Raw genomic sequence first — 13,485 nt, 5'->3', positions numbered from 1 at the left:
GTCCCAGATTCTTATGGTTCTGCAACAGCACAGGGAAGTGCAACAGAGAAATTAGAAAATTCAACAAGAAAGGTACATTGTAACATCTGCAAAACAAATGCATGATGTTTATCTTCAATATGGCCGTGCCTAACAAACTACTACTCTGTTTAGTCTTACTCAAACACATTCATATATATGGTGACCAGCCCCTCCAACTCTGTTGTGCCACTTGCTACATAATGTAATCCAACACCACAGGGTGTCTGCTACAGCACCAGTTACCATGGTGACAGACATCTGGTCCAGGTGGACCTTTTTTTGTTTGTAGAAGTATTTATTATAATTTTACATTACAGTACATTAGTCCAAAGTTGACAGAAGATTTTCCTCACCCATCATCAGATCCACTGCACAGTATGCCCTCCCTCAGCGGGGACCATTTCACATGGAAAACCTTAGAGGTGTGCCCTGAAACATATTAAAATCTCATCACTTAATGTTATTGTTACTATGGGGCAACTAGACTTTCTCTTTGCAGCCAGGAGCTGAAGTTTACAATTGGCAGGGCTGAATCACAAGGGTCTGTAACAGCAGGCTTTCAGCACTATGATGACCCAAATACAACAGTGATTACGAGGGGTGTTCAAAAAGTTCTCGGCCTCACCTAGAAAACGTCAGGGCAGTAAAATTTTTCTTAAACTATTTTATAATATAGTCCTCTCTAACTGCAATGCACTTGGTCCAGTGATGTTCCAGCTTTATTTTCCCCTTGTGGAAGAAGGTTGCATCTGGACCCCCCAGATAGGCCTATACCGCATAGATGACGTCATCATTACCATCAAAACGTTGACCACGTAAGTGGAACTTGAGTTTAGGAAAAAGGTAGAAGTCCGAGGGTGCTAGGTCAGGTGAATTGGAGGAGTGGGATTAGACTGCAAACCCAAATTCGTTTGCTGCTGTCGCTGACCCCTGTGTTGTGTGGACAGGTGCATTTTCATCACGCCAGCTCGGAGCTTTCATCTCCTTTTCTCTTTGATCGTTGTTCTCAACTGTCGTAATTCTGTTGAATAGTACTCCCCATTGATGCTTTAACCCCTTCGCATGTAGTCAATCATGATTACTTCCTTACTGTCCCAGAAAACAGAGGCAAAAACCCTGTCAACGGATGAAACTCGCTAAAACTTCTTTGGGGGGCGGGAAAAATTCTTCATCCATTGTTTGCTCTGTTGTTTTGATTCGGGGTGAAAGTGGTGAACCCAGCTCATCTTGAGTGACAAATGTTTTGAGGAAACTGCATGAATTGGACTGAATTCGTTCCTTCAAATGTCAAGCCTGTTTAAGTTCTGATGTTCAAAAAACATCCGAGGCACCCACCATGCAGACAGTTTGTTCATCCCCAAGATGTTCGACAAAACATTGTGAACTGAGTCATAACACAGGCCAAAGAACCTGCTACATGTTGGCCAGTCTCACATCTGTCATTCACTAACATGTCATGGATGGCCTCAACTGGATTGTCCATGGTGCTGATTTGTGGCATCCTGACCTATGTTCATCTTTTGTGCTCTCCTTGACGCGATTGTACCTAGTAACCCCGTTCTTTATATTTAAATAAGAAGGAGAGTCATCACCAAGTGTCTTCATGGATGTCCTTAGGAGACTTTCTTTTTTATCGATACACTTGATCACAGCACACGCTTCTTTTGCGGCCATTTTGTGATTTGCCCTCACCCACCCCATTTTCACGGGGCGTCACGTGCCCATTAATGAATACAAAAATTTGAATTTTTGTGTGCAGTGATGTAAGACGTCATAGTATACAGCTATACCAAAGAATAGGAGTTTGACCTTTATTTTCTAGGTGAGGCCGAGAACTTTTTGAACACCCCTCGTACCCTGGGTGTAGCCATAGGGCTATATACATTGATCCGCTCAAACCGGGAAGGTCCCCTACTGTTTTTCATAAGTGCGGTGGGATCTTTATCATGGCTCTACTCAAACATGGGACCTCATGAGGATTATCCTTTTAATGAAGCAGTTCATGCCTTTTCTTCCAATGCCCATCAAATAAATGTGAATAAGATAGATAAGTGCTGGGGTCAACAGAACTGGAGGGTCTGCGCTCTAAGCAGATCAACCTGGTAAAAGTTTAGCCTCCACCAGGCCTTTCTACGGGAATACAGATCATAGAATTCGGCAAAAAAAGAGAGTAAAATTGGCCAAGAGAGTCCGGCCGCGGGGAGGTAGTTTCTTTCCCTCTGCGTGGCCAGTTAAACCTACAAGGCAGCCAAACTCCCCTGGCAAATATTCTCCTATATATAGCCAGCGTAGTTACAGTAGTCTAGTAGAGACTAGTAAAACCTATGCATACAGCCGCTACGCAACAGACCCTAATGCCTGCAAACTATTAAAAATAAATGAAACTTCATGAGAAGAATACCTGAGAAGATTTTGAGTGGCTGGTCGGAGTTGGTTGCTAAGTAGAAGACTCTGACGTTCTTGTCCTCACATCCGGTGGCCAGCATGTCCCTGCAACATGAGCAGGTATTACAAGCAATCATGGCTGGTCTGGACACGCATGTATTGCTGTTTGCCTAAATATTACTACATATTCAAAGATTCATTGTTAGCGTATCATGACTATGGACAATGCCGCACCATCATTTTCAGTATGAGGGTGCCGACCCACCATGCTCCAGTACCTACGTATACTGCTAAAATATCCAAATCACCATGTTTCTATGAGATAACTAACAACAGACCACTGTCACTTACAAAAAGTAGTGGATGCTATATCTGACAGTTTTCAAAATCTATCCAGTTGTTTGAGTACGGTAACATCTTGAGTATTTCATGATACATGGCGTTAACTCCATTGTCTCTCGAGGCAGAAGGATGCCAACAACAACAGCATTACATGTATGTACATATTATTACCTGGATATGTAAACTTCAACACCGTAATATGAAGTACATACTTGTTGGTGAGGCTCCAGTCACATCCGAACACAGGCATAGGATGTTTGTACTTCTTCACCAGCTTTCCATCCACAGTTCGGATCACACTGGATTTAAAAAAGGGTAAAAACTGATAAGCCTGAAATTCGTTTTTGCAAGGTATACAGTAAAGACACTGTGGTTTATGTTTTAAACCATGATTACACAGTAGTGACAGTACACATTCCTGGCAACCTCATACCACATCCTAGCACCCAGGGCATACTGGGTCACAACCCTGTCAATCAACTGAAACCCAACCTCTGCCCCCTAACTTCCAATCCTTGTTGCTTAAGAGAAGATACATATAAACCTTAACTACTGCCACCCAAAACAATACTTCCATCCCAGAAGTAAAAATACATTGTATTACTTTTAGAATAAGCAAAATATATCTGAACAGCACATAGACACAGAAAGCTTACCAGTGTCCATCAGACCCACACGTGGCTATTCTTCTGGAGTCTTTGTTGTTCCAGGCCACACAAAATATACTATGTCGCCCATGCTGCAAGGGTGGAAAAGGACCAGTCAAACTAGAAACTTTAAGGTACTAATTGCAAAGCAACTGCATAATGTTTAACTTCACATGGTCTCTCTAACTAACTACTGCCCTGGTTATTCTTGCTCAAACATATTCATACTTGTATATAGGGTGACCAGCCCCTCCAACTCTGTCCTGCCACTTGAGTGTCTCCTACAGCACCAATTACCATACATAGTGACAGACGTCTGGTTCAGGTCACTGACTTTATTTGTTTAGAATGAAAGAAGTAACACAGCAAAATCTGTATGTTTTGCTTCTGCATGAAGCTGGTGTGTTACGCCAAAGGGCGATTATACCGGCTATAGGAGCTGGTGTGTTACACCGAGGGATAGTTATACTGGCTATACAGATATAGATACAGATACAGATATCTAAGCCCCCTACCCACCTCGTTGAATCGCTTGATGACCTTGCCCCTGCCGATGTCCCAGATGAACATGCCCTGTTTGGACGTGGAGGCTGCGACACAGTTCAGGTCAGCTGAAATAGGAAGGACAGATCCACGACAAAACTCACATCACAGGGGTGGGCAACCATTGGAGAGCTATTGACAGGCTATTTTTTGTTTATTGAGATTACCACACATTGCTGAAGGTGACTTCCACCTTTCCAAGATGTTAACTCTGAGACCAGACTGTTAGGTTTGAACCACCCACACCCATTTTTTTGCCTCCCAGTTCATCAAGAAATAGTGTTCTCTGCTGTCTTCAATGATGCTACTTTGAAGAATCCAAGACACTCTGTGTCTGTGACTACTGCCTATCATATGTCCCCCTAGTGTCTTGGGCTAATTTTGTCATAGACCAGTGCAGGTTAGGTGAAAGTAGACATATCAGAAATACCTTCATCGAAGGTAATGAGATGCACGAAGAAACTGTTGCTCAAACGTCTGACTAGTTGCCTATTCTTAAAATCTATCCAGTTGCTTGAGTAACAGTTTCCTTATATACATGATGTATTAGTACCTGGTGCCCAGCTGAGTGAGTAGATGACCCCCTCGTTGCCAGGTGATGTGTACACGGCCTGCATGGTGGAGATGTCCCACACTTTGATGGTCCCGTCAAACGATGCTGTCGCAAGCAGGTTCGGATCATCTGGCTTAAACTTACAGTCAAATATCGTCTCTATGTGGCCCTGGGGTAAGTAAAACATTGGAAGTTAATAAGTAAGTAGCAATAATGTGCAGTAAGATAGAAGGTTTCAAAAGTTTAGGTGGAAGGAGATGTTATACCTTGCACACACACACATATACATGCCTGTCCTTAGTGCTGAACACCATTCACACAGAAATAAGAGGTATGCATAGCTGTCCTTGGTGCAGAATTTTGTACACACACAAACAAACAGTCCTGTCCTTGGTGCTAAACACTATCCACACACAGACAAACATGCCTGTCCTTGGTGCTGAACACCATCCACACACAGGCAAAATGCATGTCCTAGGTGATTCACAATATCTGCACACTCATGCCTGTCCTTGGTACTGAACGCCATCCACACACACACACACACAGAGGAATACGGACCTGTCCTTAGTTCTGAACACTATCTACACACACACACACACACACACACACACACACACATAAATCCATTACCAAGTCTCTGAGGAAGTCCCATTTCCTCCTGGCCAGGTTGTAGAGCCCCACGCCTCCGTCCAGAAATGTGCAGACGATGAGGGCAGGCGGCATGGTGGAAGACTCCTGGTTACCTCTGTGGACAGCTGAGCTGGTGGAGGATGCTTCGATGGGCTCCTCTATTGTAACTTCTGAGGAGGCAACAACATTATCATATATCTTCAATATCTTCATATATCTAACCCTCAGAAGACGGGGAAAAACAGACGATAAACCGGACAGTGAGTGAGTGTGTGAGTCAAGAAGGTTGTTTTTAGGGCTTTGTGCATCTGTGTGTGCGTCTGTGTCTGTGTGTGTGTGTGTGTGTATGTCTGTGTGTGTCTGTGTGTGTGTCTGTGTGTGTCTGTGTGTGTGTGTGTGTGTGTGTGTGTGTGTGTGTGTGTGTGTGTGTGTGTGTGTGTGTGTGTGTGTGTGTGTGTGTGTGTGTGTGTTTGTGTGTATATAATTCCACCAGATAACATTTCACAACCCTAAAAAAATGCCAAAAGAAATATCTAAAGAGATCTACAATGTCATGTCCCCCAGTCTAATGCACTCCTGTATATCTGAACTGTGCATACATGGGCGTAATGCACTGGAGACAAGACTGTGTGCCTTCCCTGATTTTTATGAGGTTTGTTGCAACAGTGGTGTTTCACACATACAAAGAAGAAAATTGAATTAGACCATACCTCTGTGTAAGTTCATTGTGTAGAGTCCTAAGACATGAAGTGCGTGGAAGCCAGTCTTCTTCACCTTGATGTTTTCTAGTGGCGTGCTTTTAGGAACTGTCCATAATCTTAACACACCTGCCTGGGTGTCTGTAGAGAAAAAAAAGCATTGTTTGTTAACACCTACTAAATGCTAAATAAAGAACTCAAATGGTGTCTTGATCGTGACCTCAAATCACTAGACTAAGTATAGTTCAATGAACTCAATAAAGAGTTGAGCATATTAGTAACTCTACTACCACTGGTCATGACAGAGAACTTAGCCCAAACTTGACACAATTATTAAGTATCAATTTACAGACAGAGTCGAACAACGAACAGTTCTAGACATGACCCAGACCAGTTGACAACTTGATTAATTTCTGCTTCTGCCAAACAGACACAACAGAGACACATCAATCCATTGAATTTGAAGCATACAGGAGAGTTTTACATCATTGCAGCAGCAGGAGATATATTAGGCCTTGGGAAAAATGTTCTTTTTCTGACCGAACCTAGCAAAACATCAATCACACTAGCCTTTTTGGTGGAGACCATTGGCAAGAGACATAAAATGTTTGATCTAACATCAGAATCTATATACTATATTTATAAGCTAAAATTCCTCTGAAATAGTTTTTCAAATGATTTTTAGCAGGAAATTTTTTCCAGACTCTACCAGGAATCACATCATTTTTTTCACTTGGCCTAACAGTGAATCAACAAGTGCAGAAGAGAACCATATCGTGTATAATTCAGATCCATTTATTTTGCACATGTATCCTTTATATTGCACACTTGTGTATACCACTTCGTCAAAGGTGTTATTCATTCCAGTTAAGTGCTTGCAGCATGAAACACTGTTGTTCAGCCAAGCTTACAAAGTGTAGCCACCTGGAAGTTAGGAGGCATTAAGTTTTTACAATTAACTTTTGATGCTACATGTACTGTAAATGCATTAACTTTTGTAGTACTTTTATTTTGCAGTAAAAGGGAAAGGGTTTTTTTTTAGAGTTTTAAGTTTGTACTCTGTAGTACAGTGTAAGAATCATAGAGCATACATTAGTGGTGCTTTGATCTCACAAAATGAGGTTGCTGAAAAAAACATCAAAATAAAACCAATTTCTATATTTACAGTATGTAAGTCTAATGGCTATGAATAATGAATGGACTGTAATGAGGGTCAGTTTCTTTTGAACAGGCAGCCACAAATAGGACGTAAAAAAGTCCTAAGGGATATGCCGGCCTAAATATCTGAAGTATGTCGAGCTTCAAGGACTAATGCATTGTGGAACAAACTCTCTACTGGACAAAGGCAACTATATATAATACCACCACAATTATAGCTTCTAAAAATGGACTGAAATAGGACTAGTATTTAGCCTTAATTGTTTTGAAGTTATTTAAGGCCACGAGAAAGTACTCTGTAGACAGCAGGGCACAACATGGCATCAAATGGCTGAGTAGGTCAAATGGCCAAGTAGCTACATGTAGGTTAGCAAACATGTGATCAAAAGGTTACAGGTTCGATTCCTGGTATTCCTGCATGGCAAGATGTTGTGCCCTTGGGAAAGGCACTTTACATGACTTTCCTCACTCCACCCAGGTGTAAATTGATTTTTGAGACCGTATGGTCACACACACACACACCACACTCACATGCACACACACACACAAACATACATACACACACATGCACACACACACACACAAACATACACACATGCACTTACACACACACACTTTCAAACCAAGCCCAATACTACCACAAAGTAGGCTCCACAACAGAGGTGTCTAAAAAAATCGAAGTTGTCTCACCTCCAGTTACAAACATGCCTGGCGCAGTAGGTACCCAGGCCAGTGTATGTACCGACACTGCCGCGCTTGGCAGCGTGTACGTGTTAATCACCGTCAGCCCCTCCGTGTCCAGTAAGCGAACGCCGAAGTGGGAGTTGGCCACGAGGAGGTACTCCGTCGACAGCGGATCCCACTCCAGCGCCACGACAGGGTCGTCTTCTTCTGTCTCGTCCACTGTTTCTGGACGTAAGACGTGCTTCTGTGGCTTCTGGCCTGAAGTTGCAAGGGGGAGATGGAAAAAATATGATTGCAAGATACTCTCCAGTATATATTTTGCTTGTGTGGTAACTTTATATATATTGTGTTCTAACCAGCCATTGTCTTCTTCCGTCTCGTCCACCGTTTCTGGACGTAAGACGTGTTTCTGTGGCTTCTGACCTAAAGTTATAGGTGGTAAAATACGACCATGCAAGTTACTCCCCACTGTTGTGATTTTTTAATAGTAGAAGGTCTGTGGCAGTGTTTTAGCCAATGTCCCTCTTACCACCCTTACCCAATCCGTCATCTTTGACAGACAACAATGTGTAAAGATACAGAAAGAGATGTCATTAAACTAAGCTTAGCCTACCAGCAAATTTTTCCATTCCAACTGTAGAAAATAGGGTTTCAGAGGGTAAAAATGTCAAAATTGTGACCAGCCCTCCATCTCTGTCCTACAAAATGTAACCCAACACCACGTACAGGGTGTCTGCTACACCACCAGTTACCATGGTGCAGCACTGGTTACCATGGTGACAGCAAGGTAATTGACCTTATGTGCCAAAAAGCAGTTACTCAAGCAACTGGATTGCTTTTGGAGAATGAGAAGAAACAGTCTACAGAGATAAACTTGACCTACCTGGTGAGAAGAGTGAGAGACTCCCGTCCACATGTCCCAGCACCAGCTTCCCGATCCTGCGGTGGTGCCACCTGAACTGGCAAACATCATACATAAACCCGTGAGCCTCCTTATGCTGCGACAGCCCCGCACTCCCCTGCTTGTAGTTCCATATATACAGCGGACCCTTCTGGAAAATGTACGACAAGCAGTCCGCCTCGTGGAAGAACCAGTCTATGCACTGCGGCGTGCCTTTAGGGTTGTCCAGGCTCTTCAGGAGTCTTTGTTCTGCCACGTGCCAGATGCATATTCTCTGGTCTGCAGAGGCGGAGGCTAGGATGTCGGGGTTACGGGGGTGCCAGGCCATCGCCGTGATGGTCTTGGTGTGCTCTGACATGATGGAGTGAAGCTTGAACTCGTTGAATTTCCTGTCCAGCTGGGAGTTCAAGAAATATTTGATTATTCATTGATGCCTCTGACACAACAAACTTTCACAAACATTGCAGTCAAGTACCAGAACTATCAATCAAGGATTGAGGTCTTCAAAAATTCATTCTTTCCTAGAACTATTGCAGTGCTGTCACCAAGTACAGTAGGGGCATTAGATGGCTTTCAACAATGTTTAGAGTAAGATGTTCAAGCGTTAGGTGTAACAAGTCCTTTGGTGTAATGTAGCCAGCTGCCACAGTGCCGCATGCCTGCGAAGCTGGTGTGTTACGCCAAAGGGCAGTTATACCGGTTATATGGATATAAACGCCAGATAGACCTATGTTACAAAATCTGTGGAGGTCAGGGACCGTTTGGGCATCCTCCCTGAGAATTTGCGGTCATTCAACTGTAACTGGAGAAAAGCATTCTCAAATTACAGAACTACCAAAAGGAGCTCAAGACCTTTCATCAACAAAATTTACTTCAACAGGAGCTGGAGGGATTCCCTGTCACTATGGAAACCAGACATCACAGCCTCCAGTACCAAGATAACAAGCAATTCTCAGTCCAATTAACTTTCCAAAATCATATCCAGTTGCTTGTGTAACAGTATTCCTGGATAACCTTCACCGACAAAGCAGTTCTCAGTCTGATAAAAATTGGCCCATGTTAGCACATCTGATATATCAACAGGATCAACTGATATACAACTGAGGTGACACTTAACACAGGTCTTAAATTTATGTCTGCCCTTAAGAATAGCAATGTTCTGTGGGAGGAGTTCCAGAGCTTTACACTTAGAGGTGTTAGTCGTCAATCTTCTAGGGGCCAAGCTACCTTCAACAAGTAAGAAGACAACTCTACAATTTCATATAATTGATATACAGTGTCTATGTTAGATGTTCACATATTTATCCCTAATACAAATTGCATCTGTCCTTGGTGCTGATTTTTTAATCTATTAATGTACTTGTAACAGTTAATTTTTTTCATCACTTTAATGGTTCCATTTAATGCCAATAGCCTTTGGACAATTTTTTTCAATTATCATCAATAGATTTTAGGCTTTGCAGGTTATTTGTATGGTTAAAACATGCCCACACAGAGAAAATCTAGCATTTATGGCTTTTATAAATTCATCCCAGGGGATTAGGCATAAAATAAACCAGGCCACGACCAAAAGGTCAAATGTGGCAAACACCTAACAACCTGTCAAATCTCATGAGAAATATGTTTCAGTTGATATTATCAATATCAGCATAGACCAGCTGGTATAGACCCTTGGCATTTTTATACTATTTTGGTAGCAAGCTGTCAAAATGGGATATGGACCATTTGATTAAAAAAATACTCCAATGATACTGAAAGAATAGACAACATTTAATACAGAACTCTAATGAATTTGCATTTTACTTTATATTTTGGTTTTCTTTTAAGCTACAATGTAACATGTAATAACAAAATGTGTATGGAATACTACCTTGAGTATTAGAGCTTCAAAAATATACTAGTCTGCATTAATATATCCGACATGGCTAGAAAATTTGGTTATGATTTCAACAGCATTCATTCTTCAGTTTTCCCAGCCAGCAAGACATGTACAATGTAACTCAACAGAAGCTTAGACAGGCTTACCCATAGGCAAATACATTAATAATACTTCAACCCCGAACGCAGCTCCCACCATTACGGTGGACAAAAGAAGCAATGAATAATGGATTGTGACTGTGGGTCGACATGTATATTTTATCAAGACTTGGTATATAAATATGGCTTTAAAACTGCCATGACCCCCATTTTTCTTCAACCTCTGAAGTTCCTCGTTTTTATGTCGAATCAAAATGGTTATTCCTTTGAGTAGAGATGTGTCGAGACCATGAAATTCAATATCAAAAGCAGGGCTCAAATCTACTAGCTACAGTAAGGCCTTAGAAACAGAAAGTTGTGTTTCCAGTTACCCGACCAACTGTTGCCTAAGGCCTTTTTCTGATGTCAACTGCTCTGAATATATTGTGTCGTGTCTCTTGCACACATTTTAATTTAAAAGGACGCTTTAGCTTTTAAAAAAATAGAATTTAGAATTTTATGTTAGAATTAGAATTTTGAAACATAAAACACCTTTCTTGTGTATATAAGTTTCTGTTGCAGGATTTTGATGGCATATGAATAGAAAGCAATGTTCTAGCCCGCATCCAACGACGTGTTTCTGTCATTTGACAGAATTTTGCTACTCAATGGACAAAAATTTTGCCCAATCCGTCATCTTTGCCGGCCAAAAATCGGCACAGGAAGAAATGTCATTAAACTAAGCTTAGTTTACCAGCAACATTTGCACCTCAAAATACAGGAAATGTGTTTCAGTCAGTGTCTAGAATCTTAAAAATTCCTCCCTGAGATTGTTGCATAGCTCGACAAAATTGAGATGCCGGAAAAAATATTTCAAGCTAGCTAGGATACTCGGGTAGAAAGAATTCCATACCTGATAGATTCTACAAATTGCCGTATCTTCGATATTGTGTTCAATTTCATTTTACTTTCTAGAAGATTTCATTTCTTACATTAACATTATACTAGGTTCTGTTGGTGTGCCAGCCATTTTCATTTTATGTCCACTATTACATTTTGTATTTGTCACCTCAACTTTGTGATTATGAGCGAAGGATCCTTTATATATATAAGCATATTATGTGACTTCTGTTCAATGCTCTCAACTCTATGTAGGTGTAATAAAATAAAACACCTGGTAGATGTAGATAGCTAACGTTGCACAGTAGGCAAAGCGGTCCTTGCTGGCTGAACAGACGTTGGTGTTCCATGGCTGGCACCCCGCCGCCAACAGGCCTACCTGCTTTAGCATGGCCATCCTGTCACGGGGTCTGTAGTAACAAAAAATATACCATTATTATTAAATATTATAAACAGTAACAGTATTAAAACTTACAGTAAAACACAACTCAATGTGTCTTAGACCAGAGCTGGTAGCCTGAGCCGCCAACAGTCCAAATTCTGCTCTATTATGGCCATCCTGTCACAGGGTATACAGCAGGGACAAATATGAAATTAGCATTATTACTATCATAAATAGGTATTTAGCAATCAGACACATGTCTAGAAAACAGACCCAGGCTGGCAGCTTGAAGCAAACGGCACAACCTGTTTTAACATGGCCATCCTGTCACAGGGTCTACAACAAGGACAAATATGACATTAGTATTTTTACTATTATAAACAGGATTTACCACACAGATGCATATTTTGTAAACAGACCCAGACTGGTAGCCTGTAGCAAACAGTCCAACCTGAGTTTACAGCAAGGACAAATAATTAGGAACATGGCCGTACAACTAAGTACCTAAAACCAGTTTAGAAAAGAACAAGAAAGAGTCAATTGCCTTTAAGTACCTGTCCAATGATATTAACCAAGGATTGAGGACTGTTCAAAAACTTGTTTTTCCCTGGCTAGAACTATTGTAAAATGGCACTCACTGCCACTGAGTACAGTAGGAGCATCATCACCTTTGCTTTGCCTGCATCCTGAAAAGGTTAGACATAATAGGTCGTTTGGTGTCAGTAAATTCATGTCATGGCACCGGAAACTGTAAGACTACTGTACTATAAAATTTAAATAGTTTCAACTGCAATTTAAAACACTGCAAAAACCTCCCTTTCACTCCTACCGCAAGACATAACCACCGCGAAATTAAGTGCATTTGCAGTATTGTGACTCTTGTATCATTATCTTTTTTTGACTGGTAAGAAATTGGCTGTCAGAGTCATATCGAAGATCAAAACACCAGTGGGACCTGTTGGTAACTTACTGTAATTAGTATGATCCTTGATTATATTCTGTTTATACTGATTCACCCAATCATATAGATCAAAGATCTTAGCCACAGGCAAAATATCACAATGTGGTGAAAATCATAGTGTATTTTTATGTTATCAGTGATGTTGTCGACCTTGTTATAGGTCAGTCACCTTCACAAGAATAATATGCAAAACAGAATATGTCACTCTCAGGTTTATGACCCAATTTACACGTGGGCAAAAACTGATTGTGTGAGAACTATGACTTATACACACAGGAAAAAGTCAACGAACCCAGTTTTCATACAGCTAGGTTTTTACCAACAGGCAAATTGCATCTATGCTTGAACTTGATGAAAATTTGCTATTACATTTCTAAATAATGACAATAACAACCCACTCGGTGACGCGGAATTGACTCTAACTGCAGCTGATAGCTGTCTTCCATTTTCTGAAATACTGCAAATCATAAAATGTTAATGGTGTTTTTTTTAAGTTTTTCAGTGTCTTCCCAACACAAAATCGTGTCACCACAAATATAGTCATTTTGTATGACAACAGAATACCACTTCAGCTGTGAACTTCAAACACCACAAAAAATCCCTTTTTCCTCAGACTGCAAAATTGAATGCATTTAGACTTAGTCTACATTCTACAGTAATGCAAGACAGATACCTTGTACATGTGTATATCTGATGTAAAAAAAAGGCATTTGGTCAATCC

At 41.1% G+C, this 13,485-nt stretch overlaps 1 protein-coding gene across 1 annotated transcript in view; it reads right to left on the bottom strand.

Moving 5' to 3' along the window:
* Positions 1–13,485, bottom strand: part of LOC109470725 (WD repeat-containing protein 17-like) — a 39,162-nt gene that overhangs the window by 11,517 nt on the left and 14,160 nt on the right. Inside the window, exons 2-12 of the mRNA XM_019769788.1 lie at positions 11,696–11,831; positions 8,548–8,962; positions 7,671–7,922; positions 5,835–5,963; positions 5,125–5,294; positions 4,492–4,660; positions 3,915–4,006; positions 3,405–3,487; positions 2,961–3,047; positions 2,423–2,511; positions 375–450 (exon numbers count right to left, since the gene is read on the bottom strand). Coding sequence (XP_019625347.1) covers positions 375–450; positions 2,423–2,511; positions 2,961–3,047; positions 3,405–3,487; positions 3,915–4,006; positions 4,492–4,660; positions 5,125–5,294; positions 5,835–5,963; positions 7,671–7,922; positions 8,548–8,962; positions 11,696–11,818 — 1,685 coding nt within the window. The 5' untranslated portion in view covers positions 11,819–11,831. The remainder of the gene's footprint in view (positions 1–374; positions 451–2,422; positions 2,512–2,960; positions 3,048–3,404; positions 3,488–3,914; positions 4,007–4,491; positions 4,661–5,124; positions 5,295–5,834; positions 5,964–7,670; positions 7,923–8,547; positions 8,963–11,695; positions 11,832–13,485) is intronic.

This window comes from Branchiostoma belcheri, unplaced genomic scaffold, assembly GCF_001625305.1.
Source record: "Branchiostoma belcheri isolate BF01 breed outbred unplaced genomic scaffold, Haploidv18h27 scaffold23, whole genome shotgun sequence".
NCBI classification, from domain to species: Eukaryota; Metazoa; Chordata; class Leptocardii; order Amphioxiformes; family Branchiostomatidae; genus Branchiostoma; species Branchiostoma belcheri.
Note: the sequence above shows the minus strand (reverse complement) of the source record. Positions and strands in the feature narration are given on the sequence as shown.